The sequence below is a fragment of the Podarcis bocagei genome (assembly GCF_964188305.1).
Source record: "Podarcis bocagei genome assembly, chromosome: 4".
Classification (NCBI taxonomy): domain Eukaryota; kingdom Metazoa; phylum Chordata; class Lepidosauria; order Squamata; family Lacertidae; genus Podarcis; species Podarcis bocagei.
In genome coordinates, this window is record NC_138128.1 from 91,797,026 (window position 1) to 91,812,122 (window position 15,097).

A 15,097-nucleotide genomic window follows, 5' to 3' on the forward strand; every position below is an offset into this window, starting at 1 on the left:
CACTGACGCCTGGCCGGGCACGGGCAGCCTCTGCACCCTGCCGCCGCCGCCATCCCCTCGGCCCAGCCACAGGCGGCGGCTGCTTCTGCCTCCATCCTCCTCCGGGCAAGCAGCGTTGTTTGCGCGGCAGCGCCAGCTCGTAGGTTAGGGGTTGGGGGGGCGCAAATTACTTGCCTTGCCCCGGGTTAGGGGGCGCAAATTACTTGCGTTGCCCCGGGTGCTGACAACTCACGCTACGCCGCTGGCCTGAACTACAGCCTCTCCACAATTGCAGTCTCCAATGACTGCTCGTTCTGCTACTTACACGATGCCAGATCCACACTTATCACAGACAGGAAGCTTCTGAGAATTTCCAATCGATGCCACGACTTTGGTTGTTGGTGCTTTCACACTTCGGAATCCGGAAGGCTTATTGGGATCTGTAAGTATTTTAAAGCAACCAGTATTACGGATTAGGAGTCTTGAGTATAAAATCAAGGCAACAATACAGGCCGTGGTTTCTGCTGAGGAAATAAAACAGCATCATTGGAGATCTTTCCTTGGCGCCATGTTGAAGTTAAAAAAACAAAACCAACGCATGTCCAACAAAATTTTGGCCTCACAAGGTGTTGCTGAAATTTGAAAGTCTGAAGTCCACCCCTGTGGCTTTTGGCAGTGGTTTTGAAGGACTGAAATGTTGCATAGGTTACAGCAGGAATACTATTGCCGATAAGGGTGTTTTGGTTTTGTGTTGGGTTGCCATACGACTGGAATTTTCCCAACGTAGCATCATCATCAACCTTTTATTCGACCGTCAGTCAGAAAAAAGTACATTTGTCAATACACAATTAAAAGCTCCAGGAAGATTTTAGAGCTTAGCCAACACTAAAATGGGCTAAACAGATAGCCCCATATCAATACAATCAATTAAAGTCTTGCGACGCTTAAAAGCTAAAAAAAGAAATTTGGCCACCAAGGAAGGTATAGCTCTAGTGACGTTATTCAGCAAGTGTAAAACCTGGTTTTCTCCAGACAGGAAGCTAGATTGACATAGGAGTGGGTCTATAAAATTTTGTCTAAGCTCTGCATAAGAAGGGCAAGTCAAGAGAATGTGTTCGGTGGACTCAACCACACCCAGGGCAGAATGACAGGTTCTCTGGGCGTATGGTACTCCCCTGTACCTTCCCCACAATATCGCAGAGTCAAGTACATTTAATCTAGCCGCTGTAAGAAGTCTACGGTATTCCACATAGTGAATTTCTGCAAGGTAGGGGGCTGGTATGGTCTGATAAATCTGGTCCCCTAGGAACATCCCTGGTTTTACCTGGGCTATGTCCTCTTGTCTGGCAATGTCACTCAGTCTCCGGGAGATCACAGCTCTAGCTTGATTGTACGTCATAGACTCAAAGTAAAGGTGAGACAATCCGCAGGATTGAACCTCGTTAGTGACCTCCCTTTCCCACGATGATTGGAAATCGTCCCTCAATATCAGGGGGGCAATACCCACTGGTTTAAAACAAAGCTTGAGCCATAGCCAGAGCTTCGTCTTCAAGGCCACATGCCGTAGGGCTTGCCAGCCGACCTCTAATCCCAACGTAGCCGGTATTTGTTAACGGTGTCTGGGTACAAATTGCCAAAATGTCCGGGGAAAAACATGTATGGCAGCCCATATCGGAAGTGCAGATTTTGGTGAATTTTCACTGCTCAGTTTTGACCCTCAGTTCCCAGCTCAGCTTTCCCCACCAAACCAAACAATCTCGCATCTATCCCACATTCAACAGCTTCCCTCCATATTAAGTACCCAGAACGACTTAGCTGAGAGCTGTTTCCCATAGGAAGTCTAAAGCACTCCCTTATAATCCCTATAAGGAATGTGGTTTGATGAGCATGATCAAAAGGAGCTTCCCCCCCTGAGCCAAATTGTCGTTTCTTGGGGGTCGAGGGGAAGGCAATTTCTACCGGGACTACCGTGTGGAAAGATTAAACCCTCTCTCTGCCCTCTAGCCCCCGATTTCCCTCCTCGCAGCTGCTATTTTTAAGAACATCAATGTAACTTTGCAACATGTGTGTCCCACAGGGGAGCTGGTTCAGAGCAACAGTCATGAAGATCAAATGCTGCTTCTTACTCCCTGTGTATGTCCAGCCAAGTCTTTGAGCTTAACAGTCCTTGTTCCTTAAAAACCAACGTGCACACACACCCCCTCCTTACCTTTTTCTTCAGATTCTAAAATTTCTTGGAGCACCAAGAATGAGGTGGATTGTCGAGGCGGCTCTGCCGAATCTTGGTTCTCCTGCAGCATCTTGTAGACCTCAGAGTCTCTGTCAATCACTAAGTTACCGCCGGCAGGCTGGTTAAGTTGGTCCAAGCTGAGGAAAAATTAAAGGAAACACCTTTAGTGAATGAAGTGCTGGGAGATCTGTTAACAGCATTTTTGTTGTTGTTTTAAGGTAAGAGAAAACTTAAGACACAGAGCGAAACAACTAGAGACGGAAAGTGTCTTTGCACAAACAAGCAGCAGTGAGATTAAATCTACAACTGAATGCAGGAAAAGCCAGTCATTGCCTCCTAACAGTAGTTTCTTGGTATTTCCCCTTTTAAAACTACTTTTAACTGTATACTTGCACCATTCTTATGTTACTTCCCCCCCATTATTGGTGCTTCCAGAATATAATGTGTGATGCCTACCACTTGGACTGCGGGGTCCAGGTTTACTGGTCTCTCTGGGTCCAAACTAAATTAGATGAATTAGAATATCTCCAGAATTTTTAATACTTTTATTTTAACAAGAGGGACCATTAGGTCCAGTCGTGGCCGACTCTGGGGTTGCGGCGCTCATCTCACTTTATTGGGCGAGGGAGCCGGAGTACAGCTTCCGGGTCATGTGGCCAGCATGACTAAGCCACTTCTGGCGAACCAGAACAGTGCACGGAAACGCCGTTTACCTTCCCGCCGAAGTGGTACCTGTTTATCTACTTGTACTTTTGACATGCTTTCGAACTGCTAGGTTGGCAGGAGCAGGGACTGAGCAACGGGAGCTCACCCCGTTGCGGGGATTCGAACCGCCGACCTTCTGATCGGCAAGTCCTAGGCTCTGTGATTTAACCCACAGCGCCACCCACGTCCGACAAGAGGGTTATCGATAGGCTTAAATTCCCCCTCTTGGCTGCATGGGAGAAAGTTACACACTCTGCATAAGACAGGTGACGTTTGCTAATCAGATTTTCCCAGGCAGCCCTTGCTACTCACCCCAGGCAAGCAGGCAATTTACAAAACAAAAGACTGGCTTAAGCTGCACAACTGCAGACAAGCACAACATAATGAACATGAATAAGTGTGCATAACTGGCTGCCCCACACACTGGATCCACGAGACTCGCTGTTTGTGAGAGACACAGACAAGAGGAACAATAAGAGCTGATTCATGCATATCACTTGACTGGGCTGTGGCTGAACGTGTAACAGGCTTCATGTAGAAACATCTGCACTTCAGGCAATACGAGAGCAATAGGGTTTGACCTGCGATGACTTGCTTCATGTTCATCGAGTGATGAACTACGTTTGAACCAGGTCTATGAGGCAATTCAGACATTCCATTTTGCCTTGCAAAGATCTCTGTCTCCTTCCAGAAGGCACAAAGAAGGATCCTTTATTTTCCTATTCGGATGACTTTTCACCATTAGGCATAGGAGCCAGAAATAATGCACATTATTTCCAGCGCATTACACGAATATCAACCGGGCCTAAGGTGGGGGTGCTGTTTAAGTTTAAAATATAACCATTTCATCCAAGATAAAACACGGAAAAGACAAGCTATTGCTTTAAAACATACACAAAACCCAATATGTTAAATCTGAAGAGGTTCAATCACATTTTGTTTTAACTTGCATGGTGTACCTTCAAAACTTAATCCAGTGCTCCAATGATGACCTACCACCAATTCCGTCCCCTCAGAACTATCATTAGCAATCACTAATTGCAGTCTCTAAAAGCAACTCCTAACTAATTGCTGAAGATAACATGAACAATGTGCAAAAGCACGGAAATTAAACCTCAAGAGAATTTTCCGGGTCAAAACTAGACATATGTTTGGGCTGTAGAGTGAATTTTTTACTATCAAGAGGCATATGAGTGATAATTATAGACTTGCAAGCTTGCATGGGACTCCCTGCATTGCAGAATCTCACCTAAAGCATCCATGACAGAGAAAAGCATCTTTCTTTCTCTCCCACACCACAATACCTTCATGCTCAACAGGTTGCAATATTTTTCTCCCAGCTCATCTTGCTTTCAAACTGAGCTGAGGAAAGGCACCTGATTCTACAAACTGTAGATCAAGGCTATTCTGTTTCCTGCTGGTTGAACTCCACACTTAAATGGGAGCTTTTCTGAAATTTCTTAGTCCGTTAGAAAACAAGGTTTCTACAACATTTGGAATAGCTAAAGCTTTTCTACCATCTCTCTATTCCATTATTGCTTCTTTAAAGGCCCAGTTGTCTCTTAAAGGTAAAGGGACCCCTGACCGTTAGCTCCAGTCGTGGCCGACTCTGGGGTTGCGGCGCTCATCTCACTTTACTTGCCGAGGGAGATGGCGTACAGATTCCGGGTCATGACTAAGCTGCTTCTGGCGAACCAGAGCAGTGCACAGAAACGCCGTTTACCTTCTCGCCAGAACGGTACCTATTTATCCACTTGCACTTTGATGTGCTTTCGAACTGCTAGGTTGGCAGGAGCAGGGACCGAGCAATGGGAGCTCACGCCATTGTGGGGATTCGAACCGCCGACCTTCTGATCGGCAAGCCCTAGGCTCTGTGGTTTAACCTACAGCGCCACCCGCGTCCCGGTTGTCTCTTACAATGCCTTATTTCTAACATTAAGTGGAACTGGCCTGTTTGTAGCTAATGGGCATGCACAAAAAGCCTTTAGAGTGGTCACAACTTGCCAGCAATGGTGTTCAAAATCCAACACATTCCATGGAACAGATCCTTCCTGCTTGTGTGAATAAAGCCTGTTTGACCAACCTGAACCATGCACGACAGGAGAAGAAAAACGAGCAATTGGGAAAAGCTACTGAGACAGGCTTCATGCGTCAAGGGCCAATTCCAAGGTAACGTTGTCGTCCTCACCAAAGTATTTCCCACAGGCCCATATACAGGTAATTTGCATGCTCAAATTTCTCCCTGATCCAGACCTTGCTCTCTCCTTTTCTTATCCTACTATGCTTTAGGTTCAAGAACAAGAAACCATGTTTGCATGTTGAAAGGCTCCCCATACTGAGGGTGGTACTGTTTTTGCTTGCTACCATGTTGTGTATTTTTGTGTTTTTCTATTGTACGTCACCCTGTGATCCTCGGATGAAGGGCCCTATAGGAATTTAATAAATACCACGATCTTGTGATGGAGATGTACTGAAGTTCTCACCCTGGGCCAGCAGTGGGATACTGTAGATAGTTATGCAAATAAGGGATCGAAAGTGACGTTCAGTGATTGGATAGTTTTAGAAAATTGTTACAGTTACGTTGTACTGGAGCTCTAGATAAGCAGGCTGACTGAACCCTTCAGTTCAGTTCTGTTCTGACCTGTGAATAAGCAAGAGCTGTTTGGAGAATCGCTGCGTCGTCTGCTATGTCTACCCACTATTTAACAGAGGGATAAGGTGATCCTCAATGAACAGGGGTGTAAACGATTAACACAACCCCCCCCCCAAAAAAAAGAATATTAGAGAAGCATGCCCAAATCCAGCATATTTACACCACAGTGAGCCCCCTCCACTGACTGGAAGCTCCAAAACGTTACTTCAGAAGCAACCCCAAATCTAAGCTTGAGGAGATGCATCCATCACAAGAATGTAGAGATTTTTTTTTTTTTTTTTTGCAACAATCAACCGCGTTGAGTGAGCGATGGATGCACACGAAAGGATGAGGAAAGTGAATGTGCACAGGGACAATAATTCAACGGCATGTGAGGCAGGCAAATTTACCTGGGGAAGGTAGGGCTAACGTAAGAGATCTGCCCCTGCAAAGAATCCAGGATGTTTTTCTGTGAATAGAGCTGTAAAGGAGAGTTAAACTGTACGTGCCGCACTTTGAGTCCCGGCACATCCACTTCCACAGGGCTGCTGGGGCAGATCTGAGCAACTTCCTTGAGCTGATCGGGACCCACTCGGATTTGGCTGGGGATGGACGAGGTACTGTGCCTTCTTCGCAAAGGGGAGGAGGAAGAGGCCTGGAGTGGGTTATAGACCGATGCAAAAGGAGCCTTGAACCCGCCAACAGGTGACAAAGGACTGGTCACAAAAGGAGGGCGTTAAAAAGGATGGGGTACGTTCGGGATGATAATTGGCCACGGAGGTGGGGAAGAAAGGACATAAATTAATTACAGCATCAACCGCAACCCTAAACCAGCTTCGTTTAGACCAGGGTTTCCCAAACCTGGGTCTCCAGCTCTCTTGGGACTGTAACTCCCATGATCCCTAGCTAGCAGGACCAGTGGTCAGGGATGGTGGGAATTGTAGTCCAAAATCAGCTGGAGACCCAAGTTTGGAAAAGACGGCTTAGACCAGGCTTCCTCAAACTCGGCCCTCCAGATGTTTTGAGACTACAATTCCCATCATCCCTTGCTAGCTAGGGATCATGGGAGTTGTAGGCCAAAACATCTGGAGGGCCGAGTTTAAGGAAGCCTGGTTTAGACAGTTCCACGCAGCCAAGGAGCCAGCACAATATCAACACAGAACAACTTGGGACTCATCGAGACTTCTGTTTGTGCCGCGATTTCTAAACAAAGGTCTGAGCGTGTTTTCTGGTCCTGCTGCTTTTTCCCAGGAAAACTTGCTGTTTAGCACTGAATTGGAACAAACATTCTGCAGCAAACCCGACTGACATTTGTTCCGATTCCGGGGAAAGTGGCGGAACAAAACAAAAACCGTACTGGAAATCCTGAACCTTTACTGTAGAAATCACAGCACAAATGGAAGTCAGGGTGAGCCCTTCATTTGAATGACTGTGGATTGATGCACCAATGTTAAGTCTTACAGACATTTATGTATGCGCTAACAGACAGGGAGAGGGCACTCACTTCATCCATTAGGAATTTGCGAGGCAAAGAGGAGTCAAGATGGCTGGCAAAGCAGAATATACTCATGTTGGAAGGAAGGGACGAGGGATCTACCTGATTTCAACTTGCTCCACAGGGATTCCTTCTCTGAGATCATCTGGACGAGTTACCACACTGATAAGACTTGGGCTATTTGGATCTCATAAAACACTAGGGGAAAATAATTTCCAGGTCAGGGTTTGAGGCCCTTAAGGAATGGTCAGGAATAGACACAATATTCTACTGGTAGATTACAGTGGTACCTCGGTTTTTGAACATAATAATAATAATTTTTTAATAATAATTTTTATTAAGTTTTCCATTTTAACAATCAAATCAGATCACATTAAATATTCCAAATTATACAAATACATAAAGTCCAAATATTTTGCCAAATTATAATTTTTTGTTGGGGCTTCCCATACTTCAAGTTCAGTGGGGTCCAATCATCTTATGTTTCTACTGCCTTAAGTAATAATTTATTATTTATACCCCACCCATCTGGCTGGGTTTCCCCAGCCACTCTGGGCGGCTTCCAACAGAATATTAAAATACAATAACCTATTAAGCATTAAAAGCTTCCCTAAACAGGGCTGCCTTCAGATGTCTTCTAAAAGTCTGGTAGTTGTTGCTCTCGTTGACATCTGGTGAGAGGGTGTTCCACAGGGCAGGTGCCACTACCAAGAAGGCCCTCTGCCTGGTTCCCTGTAACTTGGCTTCTCGCAGTGAGGGAACCGCCAGAAGGCCCTCGGCACTGGACCACCGTTCCAGAAGACCATTCAACTTCCGAGACATTCGAAAACCGAAGCATTTACTTCCGGAAAGCTCAATACGGAAGCGCCATGGCACGTCCGACCTCCAAAAAGCATTCGAAAAACCAAAACATTCGATTTCCGAGATGTTAAAAAAACAAGGTACCACTGTAATTAAAATGTAGGGACCCGCTTCATGAGGGATGGGTAGATGAAGGCAGAATAATGCAAATATCTGCACTTAAAAAAAAGAAGTCCTAGTCTTAGTCAAGACAGGGGGCATTTTGGTTCCACTTCAGGAAGCAAAATATCTTGGGCCAGCAATGGTGAAGTGTACAGGAACCACAATGACGTAAAACCTCTCCTGTGGAAGGGTATATTTAGCAATTCAAAGCATAAGAAGAGCTTGCTGGGTCAGACCAAAGGCTCATTCTAGTCCAGGACACAGTGGCCAACAAGATATCTCTCGCCTCCTATGGACCACAACTGGTGCCCAGAAGCATTTATGCCTCCAGCAGAAATGTCACTTCTAATTTGCATTTTCTCCTACTAAGGTACACTTCTGTTTGCTGCAAAGCTCTCAGAGGTTGGAAAAGGAAGCAATCTGTTTGATACCTTTAAGGAACCTTGAAGATTTAAACATCTAAGAAAAGTTTCTCAGCCCTTCAACCCACCCAACCCAAAAAAAGATGTTACTTTCAAGACCACAAAACCTTCCGCTGAAAAGAGAAGTCTTTCCTTGTGCTCCCTCTGCCAGACCGTCCCATTTCGCTGGGAAGATCACAAAAAGCCACAATTATTCTCGTAATAGAAACGACGAGCACCTGAGCGAGTGGGGAGGCAATTTTAAAGGCTCGTACGTCATACTGAAAGCGCGCTGAAACGGCACAGGCAGCTGGGGAATCAAAGAACAGAAAGGTCATTAGTTTTACTTTGTCGTGTTGGAAGAACTGGTGTTCTCAGGCACACGCCAGCCGAGTGGCCAACCTGAAAGAAAAGAAGTCTTGAGGTGCGTCACAGCATGAATGCACTCACTCCGTGCATCTACAGTAGAGACCGGGGCTTCCCTTGTGTGGTGGTGGTGGTGGTGCTGTCAAGCGCAAAACTGGGGAGCCACTTACTTTTTGCTGGGCTCTTGGTCGCCCTGAGCGGACTTGGACTCCACCGCGTCGTTGAAGGTCTGTATGTTTTCCGAGGAGTACAGGCCCGCTGGGCTATTGTACTGGGCAGTGATGACCTTGGGTGCAGTGCTGGAAGCAGCGGTGGCGGCAGTGAAGGGCATAGCGCTTCGGTTATGTGCACTTCCTATGTGCCTTATATCCTGCATGCAAGGGAGCAGAGGGAACAATCAGATGCGCTGGGCGTGCGGGTGATAAGCAGCAGTCCCTCGGCTGTGCAAGGAATCGGCGAAAAACAAGGTCCGTCTGCAAAGGGGGGCGCATCTGCAAAGGGGGGTGGAATATATTTGGATACGGGATGGACATTAGTGTAGGGATGATCGCAGACTGGGGAGTGGGGTCCGGAGGGAGCACACTCCCCACCCACAGGCAGCCTCAGTCTGCTTGCACGCGTGACCTTCGGGTGTGGGGCACCCCCCCCACACACACACACACAAACAAAGCCACGGCTGTCTGAACATCGTTGCCTCTGTCTAACCTTTTGCGGTCCCAGTAGTCTGCGGTGTCCTGTCTGTGACCTTTGTCTCTGAGACCTTTTGTCGCCTTCGTCATACACTGTGCAAGGGGAAAATGACGTGGTGGAAACAGGTGCCAAAATAGCTTTGTACCACCCCACAATCTCGGGACCGGAAGATGTGTAAAGGTCACAGCCCAAAATGTATCTGCCTGGTTTGCATATTTGTCTCAATAAAAGGAGGCTCCACTGGGCTGGTCAGCAGCTTGCATGCAACTCACCTGTGCACAGCTCACCTGCATTATCAACTCCTGCCTCATGCCCATCACTTCACATTAGCTACCTTAAACCAAGGTTGTAGTTGCCAAAACAGAAGGTCTAGATTTGTGGCAAGATGGCTGTAAAATTCTTCGACAAGAAGGAGGGCAACTATGTAAGTCTGGAGGGGAGAATCTTTCTCGACCAGAGCTTCCAGGGGCTACATTTGAACAGAGGGTGAGGCCATTTAGCAGATCCGAGGATGTGGCTCTTAATTTTGTAGGAGTCTACAGTCACACACTGACCTCACCACCCTTCATTCTGGGAAGCAAGAGGCATTGTCAAAGACCAAGGACATGTCTCTGCCCGGCAAAAAAAAGGCTTGAGAAGGCTGCAGAGTAGTGCTTGCAGTGTTAGAAACTCAAGGTATATAAGCTAGTAACTGAATGGATCCTTAAACGAAGCTGTGGGTTAAACCACAGAGCCTAGGACTTGCTGATCAGAAGGTCGGCGGTTCAAATCCCCGCGACGGGGTGAGCTCCCGTTGCTCGGTCCCTGCTCCTGCCAACCTAGCAGTTTGAAAGCACGTCAAAGTGCAAGTAGATAAATAGGTACCGCTCCGGTGGGAAGGTAAACAGCGCTTCCGTGCGCTGCTCTGGTTCGCCAGAAGCAGCTTAGTCATGCTGGCCACATGACCCGGAAGCTGTACGCCGGCTCCCTCGGCCAATAAAGCGAGATGAGTGCCGCAACCCCAGAGTCGGCCACGACTGGACCTAATGGTCAGGGGTCTCTCTACCTTTACCTTTACAGTCACCAAAACAGAATGTCTGGTTGCCACCGGGGGGCAAGAAGGCTCTAAAGTCTTATTTTTAAAATGATGGACTGACTGTGATTGATTCTCAGTTAAACATCTGGCTAGTTCAGATGACAACCTTGAGCTAGGTTAAGAAATTTGAGAACTTAAAAGAGAAATCATTTTATCCAAGCACAGTCTACATATATCCCTATTCCTACCTCTTTTTCTTAATGTTGACAGCGTCCCTTCATAACCTAAGCATATATTCATCACAACTGTGAGCAGGGCAGATGGGTGGGTAAGTGAAGACAAGTGACAACAATTAGGTATGACCTTGTTCGCTGCTCCTGCTCAGGTTGCACAGAAAAAGGCATTTTGGCTCCCGAAATTCATTCCAGTGGTGCAGATAAAATATAACTGGCAGAATTCTACAGGATGTGAAGACCAGATTTTGAAGATGTCATGCAATGGTACCCAGGCATCTTCACTTGGTCACAAAGTGGCCGACAGCCTGGTGAAAAACGCGCCTGGCGCCTGGCTAATTTCAAACACTGGGCCTTAGGGCCAACAGGAGTTCTCTGTCATCAATCTCAATTTAAAATGAAATTCTTAAACCACTCCCTTGTTCTCCTTCCCCTTGCACTGGGCTGCAATGAACAGCCCTCCCCTGCTCTACAAAGCTGCTACAAAACTCTCCCCTCATTTTTACAAGCCTGAAAAAGCAGCAGGTAGCCAACTCCAGACACGGCTAAATGTGGGCCGTAGTGCTGGGTGCCTTCGGCAGGCCCACCTTCAGCATCCAGAAAGCTCCCAAACGGAAGAGCAACCCGTTGGCTTCCTCCAGCTCTAGCGGAATTTATTTCCCAGTTCGGCAGTCAAGTCATTCGTGGGAAGCAGATGTCTGAAGGCCTTGTGTACTTTCACTTGCATGGAAGCTGCAGAGATAAACATTTCAAGGACCTCCTTCCTTGCCAAAGACTGGGTTTCCCAAACTTGGACTACAACTCCCATCATCCCTAGCTAGCAGGACCAGTGGCCAGGGATGATGGGAGTTGTAGTCCAAAAACAGCAGGAGACCTGAGTTTGGGAAACTCTGGGCTAGGTAGTCATGCAGGAAACGCAAAGGTCTCGTGTGGAAACTCCTGTTGATGAATCATCTTTAGAAAATGGCAGAGGGGTCCAAGTCCCCTTTGCCCTGGGCTCAGGGGCAGTGGAGGGCGGTTTAGATCAGACAGAGGTGTCCCCCACAGCCCTGCCAGCCTCTGCCGGTGGGTTTTGTGCAGCTGACAGCCAGCCGAAAATTCTGAGATGGGTCATTCTGGCGGTGGGGAGAGGCTGAGTCTGCCCAGGGACTGTTGGATCCCTAGCCAGCCCCACTGCTTCCCCATGGCATCTTCAGCCCCAATCACTACACCAGCGCCAAATCATTGTTGGCCTTCCACAAAAAATGCTTTCCTCGCACTTTTCCTCGCCTTCGGAGCGCAGCGCGAGTTCCCACTGCGCTCCAAAGGCTTCAGGCGGCTATCCCTGAAGCCTGGAGAGTGAGAGCTCTCCCTCTGCGCTTCGGAGGCTTCGCGTTGCTATCACTGAAGCCAAGGAGCCTGCATTCACTCCATAGGACGCACACACATTTCCCCTTAATTTTAGGCCGTTTCTTCTGCCTGTAAATCGCCTTGGGCGTAGCAATATAGAAAGGCGGAATACAAGTTAGAAGTGAAGTGAAAATGAAATTAAATGGTACAGTTAGCAACAGAATGAGGGAGCGAGAAATTGGCAAGGCCCCAATTTGAAATCTTGAATCTGCTCACTAAAAGGTCTCAGACGAGCCCCATTTTCTTAACCTCAAAACTCCACTCCCATCTCTGCGATACGGGACAACCACGTTCTCCAACCTTGAAGAGTTGTGAGGATTTCAACAAAATGGAATGAAACGCTTCGAAGATTTAGAAGCTGCGCTGAGCACTGACATGAATTATGAGCAAATCAATATGATCTGCATGGATCTGTTGCTGTAAAGGTAAAGGTAAAGGGACCCCTGACCATTAGGTCCAGTCGTGGCTGACTCTGGGGTTGCGGCGCGCTTTATTGGCTGAGGGAGCCGGCGTACAGCTTCCGGGTCATGTGGCCAGCATGACTAAGCCGCTTCTGGCGAACCAGAACAGCACACGGAAACGCCGCTTACTTTCCCGCTGGAGCAGTACCTATTTATCTACTTGCACTTTGACGTGCTTTCAAACTGCTAGGTTGGCAGGAGCAGGGACCGAGCAACAGGAGCTCACCCCGTCATGGGGATTCGAACCACCGACCTTCTGATCGGCAAGTCCTAGGCTCTGTGGTTTAACCCACAGCGCCACCCGCGTCCCTATCTGTTGCTGTACCCAAGTGCAAATCTCGTTTTCCCAACACCTGTAGCAACTGGTCTGACCTCAACATAGTCCCAAATATTCGCACCTCATTTTTTTTTTAAAAAAAGGGAGACACAGAGATAAGAGATTGGAAAAAAAAGGAAAATTAAAGGAGGCCATGGCAGTGTCTCAATTTTGTCTTCCAAAAGGCATCTGGTTGTGAATTTTTTAGATGTTCTGAAATCTGAGTGAAAAGGTTAAACCCAACTTCTTCATGGGTGGGGAGGGGAAAGCTGCCTGGTTAGCTTTCCAGCTTCCCTTTCTGTGTTTACAAAGCGTTTACATCGATGCAAAAGACAAAACGATTCAGGAACAATGACGAATATGAAGCCAGATGAGGCCACCGGGCATTTCAGACAGGAAACTGCTATGCCGTTCACCTCTTGACTCAGAGGTCTTGGCACGAGGTCTACTGCGGTCTTATCAAATGTCAAAGCACACACCCAGTTTCTACAGCCTTCCATTCCCCGGTTTCTATGGGAATAGCTAAACAAAACAGCCGCAATGACCTCATCCCCAGAGGATGTGACAGGGAGCGCTTTAAAGGAAAAAAGCCTCAGGACAATCGGTGGCCTGTTTTAACGCAGCCATGACATCAGCCCACAAAGGAATGTATGGCTCTGGGGCAGGGCAAAGGTACGGAAAGGGACTCGCCGATTTACCCTGGGGCAAGCAGCTCAATTCTATTTTCTGGATTTCCTTTCATTAAGATGCAGAGCACACGCGCACAAAAAGGGGTATGTTCGCACGATCGCTTACTCCACCATCCAGCGCATTGAAGGCGCATTCACACGCCGTTAGCCGCCACCCACAGCGATCTCGCAGTTTCGTTGACAAATCCTGCAGTTCAGGGTGTTTCTCTGCCACACTTCAATCCAACCAGAAAACTTTGTACTTAATTTTATACTTAAGTTCAAAGTGTGTTCAAAGCATAATACATTAAATAATTATTTGTCCAGCTTTTCTTAAAATATTACTGTGTTTAGAAATTCAGTCTGACTCTTAACTAAATATACTCGGCCTTTCATATTGCTGCTGAAACAATTGCAATTACTAAGTGAGAATCTAGTGACGTTAGATTCTTTTAGCTTTCTCGCATGTGTTTGAGTTTGCATCGCAGCCGTTTGGTACAGGCAAATCATCACAGATTAATGAAAAATGTATTCACATAATTGGTAAATGAAACTTGGTAAGCAATTATTATGAAATGAATCATGAAATATTGTCTTCCATTTTTGATCACTATTGTGTTTTAATATTCTGTTGGAAGCTGCCCAGAGTGGCTGGGGAAACCCAGCCAGATGGGCGGGGTATAAATAAATTATTATTATTATCACCATATTTTTCGCTCTATAGGACGCACCGGACCATAGGAGGGGGAGAAGGGGGGGGGAATTCTCCCCTTCTTTGCGTAGCACCCCTTCAGCGAAGCGGTAGGAGAAACGGAGCCCCTTCCATTTCCGAAGGCTTGCAGATAGGCGTCTGAAGCCCCCGGAGCGCAGCAGGAGTTCCCGCTGCACTCCGGGTGCTTCAGGCGGATATCCACAAGCCTTCGGAGCACAGCGGGAACTCCTGCTGCGCTCTGAAGGCTTGCGGATAGCTGCCTGAAGCCTCTGGAGTGCAGCGGGAGTTTCCGCTGCGCTCCGGGGGCTTCAGGCGGCTTCAGCAAAAGCAACGCGAAGCCTCCAGAGCACGGGGGGAGCTCTCCCTCTGCGCTTTGGAGGCTTCGCATTGCTATCGCTGAAGCCAAGGAGCTGGCATTCGCTTCATAAGACGCACACACATTTCCCCTTAATTTTTGAAGGGGAAAAAGTGCGTCTTATAGAGCGAAAAATACGGTACTTAAGAATGGCGCAGCCGTTCGAGGCGGGTGTCGCGCTCATGTGCAGAGGACAGCTTCATGGCTATGAGTTCCCGGTGGGGTGTTGCAGAGGTGGGGAAACCTAAAAAAAGAGGCCATGTCCCCCGGGTGCAGGTATCACACCCCCTTCTCCAATTGTGGCCCAGGGGGGAGAACCTTTCTGAACCCAAGGGCTTTATTCCAATTACTGCATGCCAGTAGCGGATGAGGCCAAAAGGAAGTGGTTGTGGCTGACATTGAGAGAAGCCACCCAAACACCCAAATTTCACAGGCAATCATACATTCTCACGTGAATCTAAATTCCACAATTCTGCACTGCTCAGAT

At 47.5% G+C, this 15,097-nt stretch overlaps 1 protein-coding gene across 2 annotated transcripts in view; it reads right to left on the reverse strand.

Moving 5' to 3' along the window:
• Positions 1–15,097, reverse strand: part of PDLIM1 (PDZ and LIM domain 1) — a 40,047-nt gene that overhangs the window by 2,129 nt on the left and 22,821 nt on the right. The window contains exons 4-7 of one of the 2 annotated variants that reach the window (XM_081191814.1): positions 8,645–8,715; positions 5,957–6,262; positions 2,189–2,346; positions 305–419 (exon numbers count right to left, since the gene is read on the reverse strand). In XM_081191814.1, coding sequence (XP_081047940.1) covers positions 305–419; positions 2,189–2,346; positions 5,957–6,262; positions 8,645–8,715 — 650 coding nt within the window. Of the gene's footprint in view, positions 1–304; positions 420–2,188; positions 2,347–5,956; positions 6,263–8,644; positions 8,716–8,941; positions 9,142–15,097 lie in introns of both variants that reach the window. The other variant, XM_081191815.1, reaches the window with a different exon arrangement.